Source organism: Apostichopus japonicus, chromosome 10, assembly GCF_037975245.1.
Source record: "Apostichopus japonicus isolate 1M-3 chromosome 10, ASM3797524v1, whole genome shotgun sequence".
Classification (NCBI taxonomy): domain Eukaryota; kingdom Metazoa; phylum Echinodermata; class Holothuroidea; order Aspidochirotida; family Stichopodidae; genus Apostichopus; species Apostichopus japonicus.
Window position 1 is genome coordinate 1,903,307 of NC_092570.1, and position 18,677 is coordinate 1,921,983.

Sequence of the window (18,677 nt, forward strand, 5' to 3'; positions counted from 1 at the left end):
GATAACAAGGTATCACGTTTCATTACTGTCTGCATTTTGTTACAACAAGAAGCAAACGTCATTTGCAAGCAACGGAAAGTGAACTTTTTCAAAGCGCGACACACGGTTTGGGGCAAGTCTTCAATGCCTTTAAACAAAACGAATAAGCTGTGACAGGGAATGCATGCAACATCAGTACCAGCATCAGATGTGTATAACAAGTAACTTTTACTTTTAATATATCTATCCGTTCTGTTAATGAAATGTTTTGCTTCATTTTACAAGAAGACTATCCAGCATTTTCTCTTTTTCCTCTAAATTTTTTTTTTTTTTGGGGGGGGGGATTTACATTCATTAGTATAGAGTGTGTTCAACCTTTTATAACTGCTTATAGCATACTTGTAAAGATTAACAGGTTGATCATCGCTACTAAACAGTTTTACATTCAGCTTACTGCTGTAGTCTCTACAGGAAACTCAAGTACATTCAACATATGAATGCATATTCAGTTATCGTCAATACCTGATAATCCGGGCTGGCCATCTCTTCCTGGTCTTCCTGGTTTACCAGGAGGGCCTTCTGGGCCTTGCAAACCAGGGAGTCCATCCAGACCTTGGAAACCAGCAAAACCTTTCTCACCCTTTGCACTTGGGAGTCCTGGACGACCTTTCACCCCGAAATTACCATCTTCCCCTGGAGGACAAGAAAACCAAAGGCATCTCTGAAATTTTGTTTCAACCAGAAAGCCAAGAGGAAAAAATATTCATTGTAGAACTTCATACAGGAAGAACTAATGTCAACTTTTCACACAAGGGTTCTTTTACTTGATTATGTGGATGCAACTACCAAATTATTTAAGATTTACTTTTGAAGTTAATGTAATCGATTTCAAACTTTATTATCTATTGACTTCAAAATGACCATTGACCTTCAACAGAAAATGATAATATTTTGTACTCAATACTCATAATAAGAAGTATGAAGTTACTTAAGAATGGTTTTCACCACATACAACATTGACCCATCATGTGATCTTTGAGGTATGCTGTTTACAAGCCAAGGCATCACATACAATCAAACACGCATGCACACACACACACACACACACCCATGCACCCACAAGTGCATGCACACGCCATTAGCATCTCATAAAGTCTATTTGCCTTCAAAAGGGTTCAAAGCGAGTCAGCACTAACAGCTGTAAAATTTGACTTAAACTTTGATATTTTCAATAAAAAGAGTGTGAATTCTCCAATCAATTTTACTACTCCTGGAAACATGAATAGAAACTTCAAAACAGGAAAGCCAAAAAAAAACATGTGGGGTCTTTTCAGTGTCCATTTTCACCTCACCATACAAGAAATGCTTCAAAATCAGATAGTTTGCCACAAACATCTTTAACTAGTATTTTCTTCAGAGAGTGTGCAATATACAGGGATGGGCCTGGGGTACAAAAAAAATCATGGAACTTTGCAAAAATTGCGGTATAGGCTCCAGTTTGCATATGCTACAGTGTGTTAGGATAAAAGTTTTCGTCCCAAGGTAGAAAAGAAATCACGGATATTCCGCGAATTCGCGGAAAAAGCTCATGGCTGAATATAAATATTCGAAAAGCAGTTTAAATGAGTACCTTCTAAGCCAGGGTCACCAACATATCCGCTCGAACCCTTGACACCAGGGATTCCAACACCGTCCTCTCCTCTCTCTCCAGGGGCTCCTTGAGCACCATTTCTACCAAGTTCACCCCTTGCTCCTTTGAATCCTTGGAAACCTGCACGACCAGAACGTCCTGACAAAAAAAGACAACATAAACAACTAGCTCTGAGAAAATGCACACGATAAACATCAGACTATCTTTTAAGTTGAAACTGTAATGGAATTGGGCTCTTGAGAAACCTTGGGCATTGGTTCTCTTAGACACTAAGCTAATGCCCAGAGCGTCTTGACGGTAAGATGAACCTACTTGGCTGTTGAAGATTTTATCATCATGATGTCACTAATAACCTTCCAGCTGTATGTACACACCATAACACCTATTTACACAAATGCATCCAATTTATTCACATGATAACTATTAATAGGGCACTGTTTAAGAAAGAAAAAAGGTATGCAGACTTAAAAACCCTCAGATTGCCAAAGCACAAATACTTTACTATATACTTATTGGTGTGTGGAACAGAATGTTATTCACAGTTTTGCATGATCACCTTCACAATGAACATCACCAAGAAGAAACTTCTGGTTATTCATTTTCCCAAACTTGGAACACAAATATTTTGTCAGCAAAAATTTTGTTTTCTACAGAGTCGCATCAACCTTTTAGAATCCAGCAAGGGATGGAAAATGTAAGTGGGAGCTTCATTTACCTTGACGACCCGTGGACCCATTGAATCCTTGAGGTCCTCTTGCCCCTGGTGGGCCTGGCAATCCATCAGGACCAGCCTCTCCTGGTTCACCGTCTTTGCCTGGGTCACCATTATCTCCAGGATTGCCTGGAAACCCATCAATTCCAAAACTGCCTGCTAATCCTCGTGGGCCTTCCTCTCCTGCAGGGCCAAATGGGCCCTTGTCACCTCTTGGGCCAGTGAAACCTGAAAATAAAGGTAAAGTTCCAACAACATCACAGGAACGTATTCGTCAGGATGTTTCATTAGATAGGGAAGCTGATCAAGTGCAGAAGAGGAAAGCATGAGTGAGCCCCCCCCCCCAAAATAACAGGTTTGAGGATGTTAAATGAAGTTGATTTGGGGTTCATGACATATTTGGAAAAGTTTTCCACATCCTTTTGCAGCCTCGGGGAAAGACTGGTTATTATTCTTTACCGATCCCTTCTTTAAAAACCCCTCCAAGTTCAGAAATTTACACTGTCGAGCGAACAGCGTAACTTGACAGAGGGTTTGTAGAACTGTGCGTAGTCTGAGTAAACCAGAACTTAAACCACTAACTCACCTTTACTGCCGACAGTTGGCAGACCTGGGTTACCTACATCACCTCGTTCTCCTTTGAATCCCTGAGTCCCTACTGTACCCTGTTCTCCGGGTGGACCTTCAAACCCCATGAAACCTTTGGGTCCTGGGTCGCCAAATTCCCCAGGTTCACCCTCTTCTCCTGGTATTGGTTCAGTTACATCTGGGACCTCAGCTGCATGGGAAACACATACAAAGAATACGTCAATAATGGTATTACAGAGCAGCTGCAAGGCAGCTCTCAGCTCTCTCTTCTTAACCCTTCCTGGAATTTCAACCCCCGAAGATGTCTGGACTTTAACCAACTCACATGAAGGCAAATTATTCAAGACTTTTTCTAATAAATCCATCCTATTACCATCTTCAAGTTTTTCCCTTTTAGTTTACTTCTACCCTGCCTCTCTCTCACCCCCCTCCACTGATCACCGATATTGGACAAAAAAAAAGATGGCTGCAAACAAATTTGTCCATAAATGTAGAAACTTTAAAATGGTGTTTTTGCATCACATTTAGGAAAGCCATGGCAAATTCCAATCATTTAAAATCTACAATTCTTGAGACATAGCATGAATTAATTCCACACAGACGTTTCTTCCTTCTCCTGAAAACTGTACTTTCGTGTACCACTTCAAAGCACTTATACTGTCAGTATGAGCAGTATGAATATCATGTTTCTAACAGACACAGGTAAGGAACTGTTTGTACTGTCAATACGAGTGCTTTGAAGCATGCTATGGGAGGACAGTTTTAGAGAGGTATTACCATTAGAAAAACTGTCCCAACTGGCCGGAGGATTCTTTCTTCTCCTGAGTACCGACAAGATGTTGATGATTGTCTCTTTCTAATTAAGTGATGCAGTTTGGCATTATCATGTCTCAATTGTTCTTCAACTCACCTTATAAACCAATGTTTACTTTGTTCCTTCATATCAGACTTATTGTGCAGTAGAGCACATGTAGAATTCATTTTGTTATGAATACAAGGCTCTTAAAATGTAAGTATAATTACCTACTCTTGCATATAAGTAGCTATAAAAATTTCCAAACAGCTTCACCTACAAGTATGAGAGCAAATCTACATTAACTTTGTAATTAATTATGTTATGATGGGCTTCTTGTAAAAGCTTCGGCTTCAAAGCCCTTCCACCATTTTCTTATCAATTGTTATATATGTCTTTTCACTGTAAAAAATATATGCATTTAAATGGAAAAAATAAATCAAATCAAATCCATGAAAGGAAGTATAAAGAGTACAGGCTACTACACTGGAATATGAAAACCAGTTCTGGCTCACTAAAATACAAGTCTGACCCCAATACCCACCTGGATCTCCAACTTCTCCAGGCTTTCCACGTGGGCCGACTGAGCCAGGATCTCCCTGTACACCAGTGAGACCTGGCTCGCCAGTAATGCCTTCCCCAGGTGGACCAGCTGGACCTACACTGCCTTGAACACCTTTTGGCCCAGGTAAACCAGGAGGACCATTATCACCCTAAATAGAAGAAAACCAGAGGAAACCTCTTAATGCATTACATGTGCAGCACAAGAGTAGTTTGCAAGCTAAAAACCCTGGCTGAAGTTCATACTGCAGATGGAGAGCAGAATAAACCTAAATGGAGTCAACACTTTACATAATCGATGACAGGGAATCATGTCACATAATACCTCGATGAAAGGAAGACAGTAGAACAATGTTTGTTGACATTGTTAGTAATTTATTGTGCATGCTCACTCGTACAACAACAAAGAGCTGAATTTGCTTTTTGTAATCGTTAACCTGATGAGATTCACTTGATATTTTCACATTTAGACCTCTGCTGACCCCAAATGAGCTTTGTCCTCCACCCAAAAGTAATAGGGTTCTTGTACTCATTACATGACACTTGCCAAATTTGAGCTACATGTGATGCAACATATCTTGTGATTTTGTGTATACAAGGTTGGGGTTTATAAGGTTTTATAGAGTGTGAGCTTTGGTGACCCCAAATGACCTTTGACCTCCACCAAAAACAAGAAGGTTCCTGTAGTCATTATAGGTAAGCCACAGGCAAAATATTAGAGCAAATAAAGTTTTCAATCTGGAGATATCGTGTTTACCAGGATTTCAAGTTTTGACCGCTGGTGACCTTAAATGAACTCTGACCGACACCAAATTGTGAAAAACTTTACACTACATAAGGCTATCCTACCATGTATATATGAGCTCCTTTGATGTTTAGTTTCTGGAGATACAGCATTTTAAAGATATTCACATTCTGCCCTCTGCTGACCCCAAATAACCTTTGACCTCCACTGAAAACATTAGGTTTCTTGTACTCATTATGGGGAAGCCACATGCCAAATATGAGAACTGTAGCGGAAACCTATCTTGAGATATCGTGTTTACAAGCTAGTGGTCACATATATACATGCCAACTTGACTGCATAGGTTCATTGCCTTCCTATGGCCAGTAACCAAAGTAGAATGCAAAAATGCATTGTTGTTTCGATGATGTAACATGAGCAGTTTTCTTCCTGAATCTGACGTAATGTATCGTGAGGGTGTACAACATATTTGATCTTAGTAATACAGTGAAAAGCAGTGTGATGTGACAAACAATATATTCACAATGGCACAGGCAGTCCTGAAATGACCATTGACCTCAACAACAGGCTTCTTGTACTAAATGTGATAGATACATCAACATACTAAATATGACATCTGTCCTTATTGAAATATTGTGTAAAAACATGGTTTTCACAATTTGACCCCTGGTGAACTCAAATGACCATTGACCTCTGTCCACAACATTAGGCTTCTTGTACTCAATGTGGTACAATTACATGCCAAATATGCGATCTGTCCAAGCTTTCCTTGCGATATTTTGTTTAGGAAGGTGGTTAGTGTAGAGAGACAGGTAAGAGGGGAGTAAAGTACATGTTTGGTGTTTGTTGCCTTCAAACGACCTTTGACCCCACGCCCACTAAAGGCAATAATAGGCTCCTTTAATTTGATATGGTTCATCAACAAACAAAATATGAGATCTGTGCAAGGTTCCCTTCTTGCAATATCATCTTTACAAGGTAATAACAATTTGACCTCTAATGACCCCAAATGACCATTGACTTCCACCATAAACAACATGCTTCTTGTACTCAATGTGGTACAAATACATACTAAATATGAGATCTGCCCCAAGCTTACATTCTTGAGATATCGTGTTTACAAGGTTTCCACAATTTGACCCCTGGTGACTTGAAATGACCTTTGACCTCCATGAAAAACAATAAGCTTCTTTTGCTCATTGTGGTTCTTCTACACACCTAATATGAAGATGGTCCAATCTTCCCTTTCTTCAGATATATCGGGTTTACAAGCTGAGCATCACAAATGCACACATACGCACGCACACACACACATGCGCTGTTATCATGAATGCAAAGGTTACGATTATCATCGTAACCAAAAACAGCATTCTGTTCCGTTTTTCTGGTTGATGGATAATTTAGAAAACATCTCCAAATGGATAATAATGAAGAAACTTATGATGATGATGATGATGTTAACCAGGAACTATTTGAAAATGAAAAATGTTTTGTTTTTACCACGCCTCCATTTTTCCTTCCATCTGGCAAACTACCTAATTTACCGGATTGGCCCGGGACACCGGCATCACCAGGGTCACCTTGATCCCCTGTAATTCCTCTCGGGCCAGGTTCACCTACAAGGATAAAACTTATGACAATAGCAGACAAGAAACATTTTCTTCTTCCAACAAATTTGATCAAATTCTGATTTTCCTTTCACTGACATTAGGCACTATAATTAACATGCCCTTTTTGACAAATTCCCATTTTTTGTTTTCCTTTTCCTGCAAAATTCTAGCAAATAATTGAAGTACCAAAGACTAAGAAGCAGATTATAAATGACTTTGTAAGTAGCTTAAGACTCGACTCTAGGGGAATGCTGTGTTAAGCACATGTAACACCTGTTGGTCAGAGCATTTTCTACAAAAGAAAGTCATATTATAGCAAATGAGACCAAATCATATGTGACCATATCACAGGGCTGCTGATAATGCTAAATTCCCACCCACCCACAACCCCCCATTATATTCAAAGGAGTAATTTTTCAAATAGGCCTCTTTTTTCATAGACATAGAAATAATTAGTTGAACTCTGGTCTGGCTCCTGTATGTATATATGTATGTATTTTATTTTAGATCCTCCTGCAAGCAGGAACTCGCGAAGAAGCCTCATTGGCTTATCAAAGCCGCAAGCTGACCGAAGTTAGTCTCTTAGAGTCATATTTAACGTCCATGATTATGAATTGTCAATTGTTAACAACTCTGTAACTGGACGACATACATAAATCTTGGAGTGCCTCTTGACTTGTAGTGACTCTTGGAGTGACTATGTGAACACATCATAAATGATTATATCAAATATGAACACATCGTTGGACAGCATTTATCTATGACTATAACATATGTGAATACATCATATATGATTATATCATATGTGAACACATCATTTGATTCCATATCATATATATTTATATCATATGTGAACACATCATTTGACACCATATCATAAACGAATTTATCAGATGTGAATACATAATTCGACACCGTATCTGATATACTTATATCATATGTGAATACATCATATACGATTATATCATATGTGAACACAATATTTGACACCATTTCATAAAGGACTATATCATATGTGAACACATCATTTGACACCATATCATATATGTTTTTTCATATGTGAACACATCATTTGACACTATATTATAAATGACTATATTCATATATGAACACATCATTTGACACTTTATCATAAAGGACTATATCATATGTGAATACATCATTTGACACCATATCATATATGTTTTTTCATATGTGAACACATCATTTGACACTATATTATAAATGACTACATTCATATATGAACACATCATTTGACACTTTATCATAAAGGACTATATCATATGTGAATACATCATTTTAAACCCATATCATATATGATCATATCATATGTTAACCCATCATTTGAAACCATAGCACCTATGATAATGTCATTTGTGATCATGTCACATGTGAACATATAAAAGTTGGCATGAGATCATATAATTTGTGATCCTACATATATATAAGACCATGTGATCATAGCATGTTTTGTCACAAGTCCATGTTACAAGTGAACCCATCATTTATGACCATACCATATGTGAGCATATCATTTGTGACGATATCATAAGTGAACAACTGAGATCCTATCTTATGAGACCATATCATACAACATTATATCCCATAATTTACTACATTCATATCTGTTCCATACCTGAACGGCCTTGACGGCCCTCTCTACCTATAGATCCCTTGGCACCAGCATATCCAGTTTCTCCCTTTTCACCCTATAATACAAGAATAAGACAGCAAACAGATTCACACAACGATTCCTTGATTACATGTCATATCAGAGTAGCTTACTTTCTTGGCAGAGTTGACATGCAATTGCTTTTGGCAAGCTTTTAACAAGGTCGGGGAAGGAAAAATTTCATAATGCAGTTTATCGGCTTTATTATCTGCAGACGCACAAAGTGTTTGAAGAATTTTCAGTTTGGCCTCTGCTGACCTTCGAACGGTCAATTAAAAGCACTACGGACCACTGTACTCATTATGGGCGAGCCACATACTAAGTGAGACACTTGTCTGTACCAAAACCTATAGCAGCCAAGAGGTCAATCTACATACAAAGTATGAGATTTACTGATGCTTATTCAGTTAGACTTTTTACGATGTTCTCAGATTCTGACTGTTGCTAATCTCAAACAATCTTTGACCTCTACCAAAAGAAATACCAACCGTAAACTCACTATAAAGAGTCATCCACCTACCAAGTATTGAATTCAGCATAGCTGGATTCATTCAGTCATAAAATCATTTATAAAGTTGACATATTTTCACTACTTTTGACCTCCAGATGACCTTTGACCTCAACGAGAAAATATTAGAAAAGTGATGACTTCTTAAATGAGCAGCTACCACTCAACGATGGGATTCATTCAAACTGCAGATGTTGAGTAAGGTTGTTAAAAGGTTTAAATATTTCGATGACTGGTGACCTCACCGACCTTTGTACTCCAACAATAAATAAAGCAGCTTAGAACTAGATCAAATGGCACATGCAAACTAAGAATGTGGTTCATGCAAATTATACATGCAAATTATATATGCAAATTATACAAGGTGACTTGTCATGTATATACAAGCTACGGCATCGCAAACACACACCATCATCATGGTTAAATGATACATATATCTTCCATTAGCAAGAAACCATTGATTTACTGTGTGTGTGGCTGCAACTCCTAGAGAAATAATCACAAAAAATTTGGATACAGAGCAAATGATGATAAAACTGACTATCCCTGTATCCAATCGCTATGATAAGTCTCACAGTGTTTACTCACATCTTTACCAGTTGCTCCAACTTCACCAACGACTCCATAGGGCCCTGGTTGTCCAGATCTTCCCTTATAACCTTTGGGACCAATTAGTCCCTTTGGACCTCTGATGCCAGGAAAACCAAAATCTCCTGGATAACCCTTTGGATTTCCTAAACAAAGTGGACATTCTCCACCATGTTTACCTGATTAATAAAGAGAGGATAAATTTGTTGTAACCAGTTGTATTGGAAGATTTAATTTAGCTTCAGTAAGAGACAGACTTTGTTTTCTTTGGTTGAAAAATTCTAGTACAAATAGATATATATATAATTGTTGCAATTTGTAGAAAAACCAGATAGACAGAAGTCAGAGACAAAAGGTTGCAATTTCTGATGTTCAATTCAAGTCACTGTCTCATCTACAGAACTAAAATTTTTCTAGGGAACACCCCCAACCCTATCGGTTGCCTGCCTTTGCCCACACACACCCCTATTTGATAGCTTCCTACACACACCGCCGCTCTGCCATTTTCCACCCCACTGGACCCACAGAGCAGCAAGACCCAAGCCAAACCTAGCAGAAAAAAAATATGAAGATAGTCTTTTACCAGTGTTGTCCAAAACAGTCCTAACCAAAACAAATATTCAATTCCCTTTCCATATATACGTAGCAGTGCTTGTGAATGTTATAATTCTTCTGTTATCACTCTCTGAATGATGTCATGGTGTCATGTACATCTGCAGAGTTTGTTGACCTTCTCTTCTCTCCTTTAGAGGATGATTCTCGTCAGTTTATTTGTTTAGTATGCGGATCTCTGTCGGTGTCAGGTGACATAGGAATTTGGGAGCAATGTGTTTTATATGAAGGTCATGAAGGTCCAAAACATTTCCAGATTCTCCAGAGCAAAGACAGCCAAAGTTGAATCAAAATGCCCCCCCAAAAAATGACAAATTTTCACCTGGATTTTGCTAATAAATCAGAATTATTCGTTTCTATAGAAATTAGCATAGTTACTTTGGGAGCAAATAATGGAGATGGGGGAGGGGCCAACCTGATCCACCGGGGTGGGGGAACATGGTGAGATGAGGAGGGTTAGCCCCTTCCAGTAGTGTGTACCAGGCACTATTTGGATTACTAAGGGTTAAGGAGTTCTTGAAATGTTAAGGGCGTCTTTCACTGTTCTTGTACCTTTTTCTCCGACCACACCAGGTGACCCACTCTGTCCTATGCGCCCTCTCTCTCCTGGGAATCCCTGTCTGCCCTTCTCTCCGGCAGGACCAACAATTTCAGAACCGTCTGGCAGTTTTCCAGGTTCACCTGTTCGAAACAAAAGACAAACATTAACTACAGACCCACCTGAAACCCTTTTTCCGAAAACAGCATCACATTTGAGTCTGTCACACGACATAAAAACTGATTTTTAACCTTGGCATAAATGAACATGGCCTATATACCAAGGCAGAAATAAGAGTTACTAACCAAAATCAGAATTTAACAATTTCAGTCACTTACTCTACCAATTCAAGAAACGAAAATATACATACAAAACGATAACAAATAATGCGATAGTAAGATAATCAAGAAATCGAAATAAAACTATACAGTATCTGAATGGTAAAGAGGGAACCAAACATAAGCATAGCTTTTCTGGTTTGGCTCCTGTATACAATAAATATTAATGACATGTTTAATCATGAATAAGCAAATACTAAACAAAGAAGATAATTAAAATAAAACAAAAAATAAAACGAAGAGCTAGAAATAACAAAAACGTGAATGATATCATAATGAAATAATTAATTGGGTTGTGAGTTTAAAAAAAAAAAGGCAACTGCTTTAAAGAGAATCACCGGCTATAGTCAAGTTCTCGTTGGAATCTGCCTGTATTACAACACACATTGGTTACTGTATAGGAGGAGGCTTTTGGGAGCAGTCTAATAACCTTTGCTGATAATAAAGCAGTAATTTCAGGGCTTATGTTAGGTACGGAAATCGTGTCAATATTATGACCAACAATTGTCAACTGACTTATCATGTGTTTTATGCTCTTACCTTCTCGGTGTAGACTGGCGGAAAAAAATGAAAGTCCTTTTTGTTTTGCTAATGGCAAACAGCAAACTCCACTGGAAATTAGCCAGTCAAATGGTCAAATTTTCAAGGTCTGGATAAGTACCAGTTTTTATGTTGGTTTGTTTATTTATATACATTTGGTAACTTGGTAGTCTTGTCTCAAGAAAATTAGTTTATTATCTGATCAGCTGGTACAATTTAATTAACGCAAGCAAATGATACTTATTAATTTACTTCTAATTAAATCATTTTACCTGGCAACAGATGGCTAGTGTGGAGCACCAACTTCTTTATAATTATTTTGTTTAAGATGGTTAAAAACATGGAAAATATTTGCGGTACCAGCACAAGCTCAATTACAACCCTTCATACCTAAGCATAGCCTTGGAGCTAATAAATAATTTTTTACAGTATTAAAATTTATTCCAATTTTATTCAATGTTCTATATTCACACATACCAGATATGTCATGAATTGAAAGCATAGTATTCTTAATTTCATACTAACAATTTAATATTATTTCCATTTGCATCTTTTGAAAATGACAACTTACCTACATCCCCCATTTGACCTCTTGGGCCCTTCCTTCCAATACTTCCATCTCTACCAGGTGGGCCATCCATTCCTGTAAGGCCCTGAATAGCGATCCCAGGACGACCCATTGTGCCCTTCTGACCTTGTGGACCAGGAAAGCCCTCTGAGCCAAACATCCCTTGCATGCCAGGCATACCTACAAAGAGATAAATCATAAATTTACAGGAATTTACCTCAAAACCAAGACAACTTTGCCAGTTTTTTTTTTTTAGTTTTTTTTTTTTCTCAGAACAAAATGCTGTAATGAATGTACACATGGTTCAATCTTAATGATGAGTCATATTTTATAATAAGCACCACTTGTGGTTTGATACAACAAGCTTCTACGTTCACAATTACAAAAAAAAAGCTTTGTATATTATCACTTTGTACTTGATTTTTGTCTAGTATCATGCTGGTAGATATTGACCCGTGTGTTTAGGCTACAAGATCCCATTTATGATCTGGACCATGATAATGGATATACTCACAGACCTGTTCTGACCACAGTATAAGAGAGAGAGGGGTGGAATCATAAATGATAGATGGAACTCTTCCCATCCATAAATAGATATTTATCTTGGACTTGTGTCAAATGTAGGACAATGAGCAGGGAGGGAGGGAGGGAGGGGGAGGGGGAGAGGGAGGGGGGACTACAGCACCCTGCAGCCAGACTGTGTAGGATGAAATCTTTGTGTTCTACGGTAAAGCTTCATCTCAAAATCTCTTATTGAATACTTACCCATCATTCCCATTTTGCCTTTCTCCCCATCTCTACCGACACCCGGTCTTCCTTGTTCACCGATGGGACCCTGTGGTCCAGCATCACCAATGGCACCTGTTACGCCAGGATCACCTATCCCACCACGTTTGCCAGGCATGCCTGGGGCACCTCGTTCACCACGAGGACCCTCTGGTCCAGGGTCTCCACCCTATCGTGAAATCAGATTGTCAAAAACTTCTTAACAGCAAAAAAGAGAGATTCCCACTATGTACATATACTAAAGTTCACATTAGTGCTATGTATATATTGGTGTATATAAAAAGACAAATGAGAGAGTGGTGGCCAATTGGCTATGGCGTCATACTCTTGATCCAAGGATTGCTGGTTCGATTCCTGCCTAGTTCATTACGTTGTGTCTTTGGGCAAGATGCTTTATCTCACTTGCCTCTCTCCACCCAGGGGTTAAATGGGTACCTGTGAGGTAACTTGTCATTGGGCGCAGTATATAACTGCTGCCTACTGGAGGGATTGTCTCTGGGACAGGTTATCATTGACCAGGGGTAATATTACGTCTGCCAAGTGCTTTGAGACCTATCGCTGGTATAAAGCGCTATATAAAAAGCAAATATTATTATATTATTGTTAAATACCATGAAAGGGTTTGCTCTACCTTTATGGTCTTATGCAATACTTTAAACAGTACTTTTATAGCAAAGAGAAGATGTGACAGTTTTGACCACTGAGTAACATTTGACTCACTACAAGCTATATAATAATTGCTCGATAAAATGAACGTGCATAGAAAAATTAATGTTCACTGTTACTGTTACAAATGTGATGGGGTAAAGAAAATAATTCTAGAGGTTATTGTTCTTCCCCCCCCCCCCCCTCCCCTCCACTTTATGTCTTCCAAGTCAAACAACTCTGCTCCAATGCTTCAACACAAAAAAGGAAATAGGCTAGACAAATATACATTCATCTTTCGTGAACGTGTGTCACAGATCAATTCTCAAAGTTGTATAAATATATCTGTTTCTACATCACAGGAGAAAACAATTTGCTACGAATCCTATGTGTGCTGCCAAAAAAATTCATACCGACTAAGACTTTAGTTAGTGCTCTAGTAATCTGAAACATTGTTAATGGTACATACAGGGATGTGCCCACGCTGGGCGGCACTGGGCGGCCCCGCCCAGCACTAAAAATTACCGCCCAGCACTGTCTTAAAAATTGTGAATCCCGCCCAGCACTATTTTCATATATAATCCTGACATCCCTAACAATATATTCAATATAATTTGGGCCTAGCCTATGCCAAAATCATAGACTAATAATGCATCAGTTGCGCATGCAAGAAACATCACTTAATCGGTCCCTTGTAAAATCTCTTTGAAACAAATTAATAATTTTTATCAGGTACGTAATATATTTCACTAAAAAAAAAAATTAAAAAACGTAGTTTGTTAGCAAAGCTAGTACTTGTGTATGTGCTTAAAAAGCTACACAAGTAGAAAAATTTCTCAAAGGGGAGGGGGACACCCCTTCCCCTTAGACCCCTCCCCCAGGACGGCAATCAGTATACCCGGCACCCAGGAAATCCTGGGCACATCCCTGTACATAGATTTCAAGGACACGACGCTTGTCGCTCCATCATCATCATCATCATCATCATCATCATCATCATCATCATCATCATCATCACCATCATCATCACCATCATCATCACCATCATCATCACTATCATCATCACTATCATCATCACTATCATCATCACTATCATCATCACTATCATCATCACTATCATCATCATCATCATCATCATCATCATCATCATCATCATCATCATCATCATCATCATCATCATCATCATCATCATCATCATCATCATCATCATCATCATCATCATCATCATCGAATGGAGTTTGTTTGTGGATGGGATACGTACCAAAAGAACACCGGGGTTACCTTGGATACCAATATTTCCATCTGCTCCCCTGTCTCCTCGTTCTCCCTTTTCAAGTCAGAGAAAGAATGAAACAGGACATATTTTAAGGTCATCAACATTGGTCTTATTGTTTTATTTTTTTTTACATTTTTATCTTTACTTTTTAATTTTAACCCAAACTTGCTGTGGATACATAACCTACCATATCAGCTGCTTAATTAAGCTTCAAAATTATTCCTCAAATAGTGAGAAGTGTTTTTTTTTCAAATGGGAGTGGTTTATGTCTCAATTGTAATAAAGCAACAGATAATTGTTTTGGGTACTCTTCTTTATCCTTTAAATTAAGGAAGTCTTGTTTTGGAAAAAGTTTATGCTTCTTTGTTTGTTGATTTATTTATTAATTTAAAATAATTTAAATTTTCTACTAATTTTAAATCTAGATTTTCTACTGATCCCCTTACATCTATCTCTTTGTGTTCACCATGCTCATTAACCTGTCTGTGTTATGTGCGTGTTTTTGTCCCTTCTGTTACTGTTACTTGTCATTTAGCCTTTGAAGAAGATCCTGCTAGGATCGAAACGTCAAACCAACTTACTTTTACACATTATTTATTAATTTATGTCATGAAGCACTTATACATGAGTTCTTTTCTGAGGGGGACAGTTATTCCATACTATTAAAGATAGATGACTGACCTTTGCCCCTGGCAGACCTGTGACTCCATTTGGTCCATCGGCACCGTTGTCTCCTTGGATTCCTTTTTCTCCGGTTTCTCCTTTTCTTCCTGGTTCGTTCTATCAGAGAAATTGAAATGTCCACACATTGGCATCAGAGAAATTGAAATGTCCACACATAGTCCATTCGGTTGTGTTATTCACAATTAACCAGTGTTTATTACAAATTTTAAGTGGGCCTTACAAAATTCAGTTGCAATCTCCCCTCAACCTGACCCCTCAAGAACCTCCCTCATCCCACCCACCAAAGGGTTTCACACCCCATTTCAAGATGTAATGTTAACATCATCATTTGGTAGCATTCCTTAGGCATGCTACCAAATGAAACCATACCTAGCCATTACCGTGGCAACGAGATCTCAGACCATTCGCCTACATAAATGTAATTTCACAAATTATATAATAATATATATAGTATTATGACTTGTACTTGACTAACGATTGTTAACTGACTCAATATCATGTGTTTAAGTTCTTACTTCTTCTTGCTGACTTGTACATAGCATTAGAAAAGTCAAGAGAAGAAGAATGTATATTGAACTAAACAAAAGAAAATAAATCAGTCCTTAAAAGCTAGTAAGCAATCTATATTATTGAGAGGTTCATTCACATTCACTTCACAGGTGTCCTTTTTTTTACTACACAGCATAAAAAGTGAGTTCAAACAATACCAGGTTTTATTGTCGGTATAAGGAAAGGCAAAAATCTTCTTTGGCGTTTTGTGAAGTCTTCTTAAAACAATCATTAGTTTGGCAAATAATAGGCACAGGGGTCCTACATCGTCCACCTAGGTTAGATATATGATTTATGGACGGACAGTGAATCTACAATGTCACAACCTGCACGCACTGACACACTATTTGTGGCATTGGGGTCATTTTCAAATGTTGTTTTCTCTTAACTGGTACGTGTGATACAAGTATACGCATTGGCGGAGTCTTGTTTTGCAACAGAATATCTGGCTGTATCTCCACTAGCAGGATTTCTATTGGCTGTCTTCTGAGCCAATCAGCATCAGCATTCATATTTTAAGAGCAATATATATAGTCAATGGTGTAGTGAGGATCACCGCCCATTATTATACATACCCTTTCACCAGCCTCTCCACGGAGACCTTTCTCACCGACCATACCGTCAACACCCTTGATACCCTGGGGGGGGGGGGGGGGAACAAAGAAAAACAGAAATTAAGTCTATGTCTCTGGAGATCGAGCATAAAATCGATAGACTTACCGGGCAAATCCAGAATAAAATATCAACGGAAGTCAGCTGGAAGTGTGATTCAAAATGAGATTATGGGATAGGAAAATCAAGAAACAAAAGCATCAGATAAGAACAGTTTGATTGAAAAACCCCTCAATTCAGTTATGAAATAATGTGCCAAAATGTGCCAAGGATTATGTGAGGCTAGAAAGAATAAATAACCACTTGACCATTTAGAATGGACATCGACTCAATTAATTTAATTCTAATTTGTTTCCTCACACGAACACGACCGTCTATGCAGGTGTTTGGTATACAATGTTTATACAGTGAATACAACATATCATAGACAAAAATGGTTTCTCAACCCTTGTGATCATAAGAAAAACAGACTGGAAGAAATTTAAAAGTCAGTAACTTGGCTACCATCTAGATGAAGAGTTGGCCATATTTGTCAAATCATTTCTGGCCTCTCTACCACTTTTCTGTGCTCAGGTAAATGAAACGCTTGGTGATATCACTTCACCCAAGATTTACTTTCTTTTGTTTATGATAAAAAAGAATTCTAATTTCATTTTTTTCTTTTTTGAAATACCTTTCCACCCTTGGGTCCTATAGCTCCAGGATAACCTTTAGGGCCTCTAACTCCCTAGAAAATAAAGAAAGATAAAGAAAGTATAAAGAATAAGTAAGGTTGTCAATTTAATTATTATGAGTGGGGGAGAGGGAGGAGAGGGGGGGGGGGAGAGGAGGGGAGAGCAGGGGGAACAACAACAGCAACAACATGATGAGACATGATAGGACAAAATCAAGACCATTTTAGCAAGGAAACTGACAGAATGAATATTTCCTAGGTATATGTTGAAGTTGAGCCCAGAGGATACAACATTGTGAGAAAAAGAACCATCTCTTAATGGATGACCAGTAGTATGAAATGTCTCTAAAATTAAGCCAAAAGAAGTATGGTCTGATGTAGTACCAAAAATCGATTGCAATTGTTGAGTTATAACATGATTGGGTTCGCTTGAAGAGTCGAATATATAACATGATTGGGTTCACTTGAATAGTCGAATATATACCATCATTGGGTTCACTTGAAGAGTCGAATATATATATATAACATCATTGGGTTCACTTGAAGAGTCGAATATATATAACATCATTGGGTTCACTTGAAGAGTCGAATATCATACTTATTTCAAAACTGCCAGACAGATCTCAAAGTGTGCATGTAATTTAAAAATATAAAATAATTCTGAAAAGATGATACCCGAGATTACAAACTATGGCATGCTGCCCAAAAGTGGGTTATGAAAGAGTCTTGGTGTGATACATGTTCTTTCCGAACATCTGATGATATGACTACAGGATCGGCTTTTATTTTACTGAGCACTGAAACTGAGGACCATGTGGGGTGAAGATCCGGTGAGTCGTGGTTCAAATCATCACAGAATAATATCCTGGGTTCTGGGTCTTTAATATAGTTTGCGGACAACGAGTGGTGAGGATCCTGTGAGTCATGGTTCAAATCATCACAGAATAATATCCTTCGTTCTGGGTCCGATAACTTTGGGGACCATGGGGGGGTGAGGATCCGGCCAGTCGTGGTTCAAATCATCACGGAATAATATCCTGGGTCCTGGGTCTTATAGTTTGCGGACAACGAGTGGTGAGGTTCCGGTGAGTCATAGTTCAAATCATCACAGAATAATATCCTGGGTTCTAGGTCTTATAGTTGGCGGACCATGTGGGGTGAAGATCCGGCGAGTCGTGGTTCAAATCATCACAGAATAATATCCTGGGTTGTGTCTGGGTATGATAGTCTTATAGCCACTGTTGTAAATAATCTAGGATGACTGACTTGAGTTGTGGGAGGAATATGTGTAAGTACTATATACTAACCTTCATGCCAGTTTCTCCTTTGTAATTGCTCAGGTCTGGCGGCTGTGTGGATTCAATGGTGTATGGTTGGCCTTTTGGACCTCTATTACCCTACAAAAAGCAAAACAAAATATCAATGAAAAAAGGTAGATTTATTAAAGCA

At 38.3% G+C, this 18,677-nt stretch overlaps 1 protein-coding gene across 1 annotated transcript in view; it reads right to left on the bottom strand.

Annotated features, from left to right (window-relative positions):
* The window catches only part of LOC139974751 (uncharacterized), a 65,206-nt gene that overhangs the window by 22,078 nt on the left and 24,451 nt on the right, over window positions 1-18,677 (bottom strand). The window contains exons 10-25 of the mRNA XM_071982140.1: window positions 18,536-18,625; window positions 17,229-17,282; window positions 16,519-16,581; window positions 15,392-15,490; window positions 14,696-14,761; window positions 12,769-12,958; window positions 12,007-12,183; window positions 10,572-10,700; window positions 9,408-9,586; window positions 8,276-8,348; window positions 6,530-6,645; window positions 4,268-4,436; window positions 2,929-3,120; window positions 2,346-2,570; window positions 1,610-1,768; window positions 502-672 (exon numbers count right to left, since the gene is read on the bottom strand). Coding sequence (XP_071838241.1) covers window positions 502-672; window positions 1,610-1,768; window positions 2,346-2,570; window positions 2,929-3,120; window positions 4,268-4,436; window positions 6,530-6,645; window positions 8,276-8,348; window positions 9,408-9,586; window positions 10,572-10,700; window positions 12,007-12,183; window positions 12,769-12,958; window positions 14,696-14,761; window positions 15,392-15,490; window positions 16,519-16,581; window positions 17,229-17,282; window positions 18,536-18,625 — 2,152 coding nt within the window. The remainder of the gene's footprint in view (window positions 1-501; window positions 673-1,609; window positions 1,769-2,345; window positions 2,571-2,928; window positions 3,121-4,267; window positions 4,437-6,529; window positions 6,646-8,275; window positions 8,349-9,407; window positions 9,587-10,571; window positions 10,701-12,006; window positions 12,184-12,768; window positions 12,959-14,695; window positions 14,762-15,391; window positions 15,491-16,518; window positions 16,582-17,228; window positions 17,283-18,535; window positions 18,626-18,677) is intronic.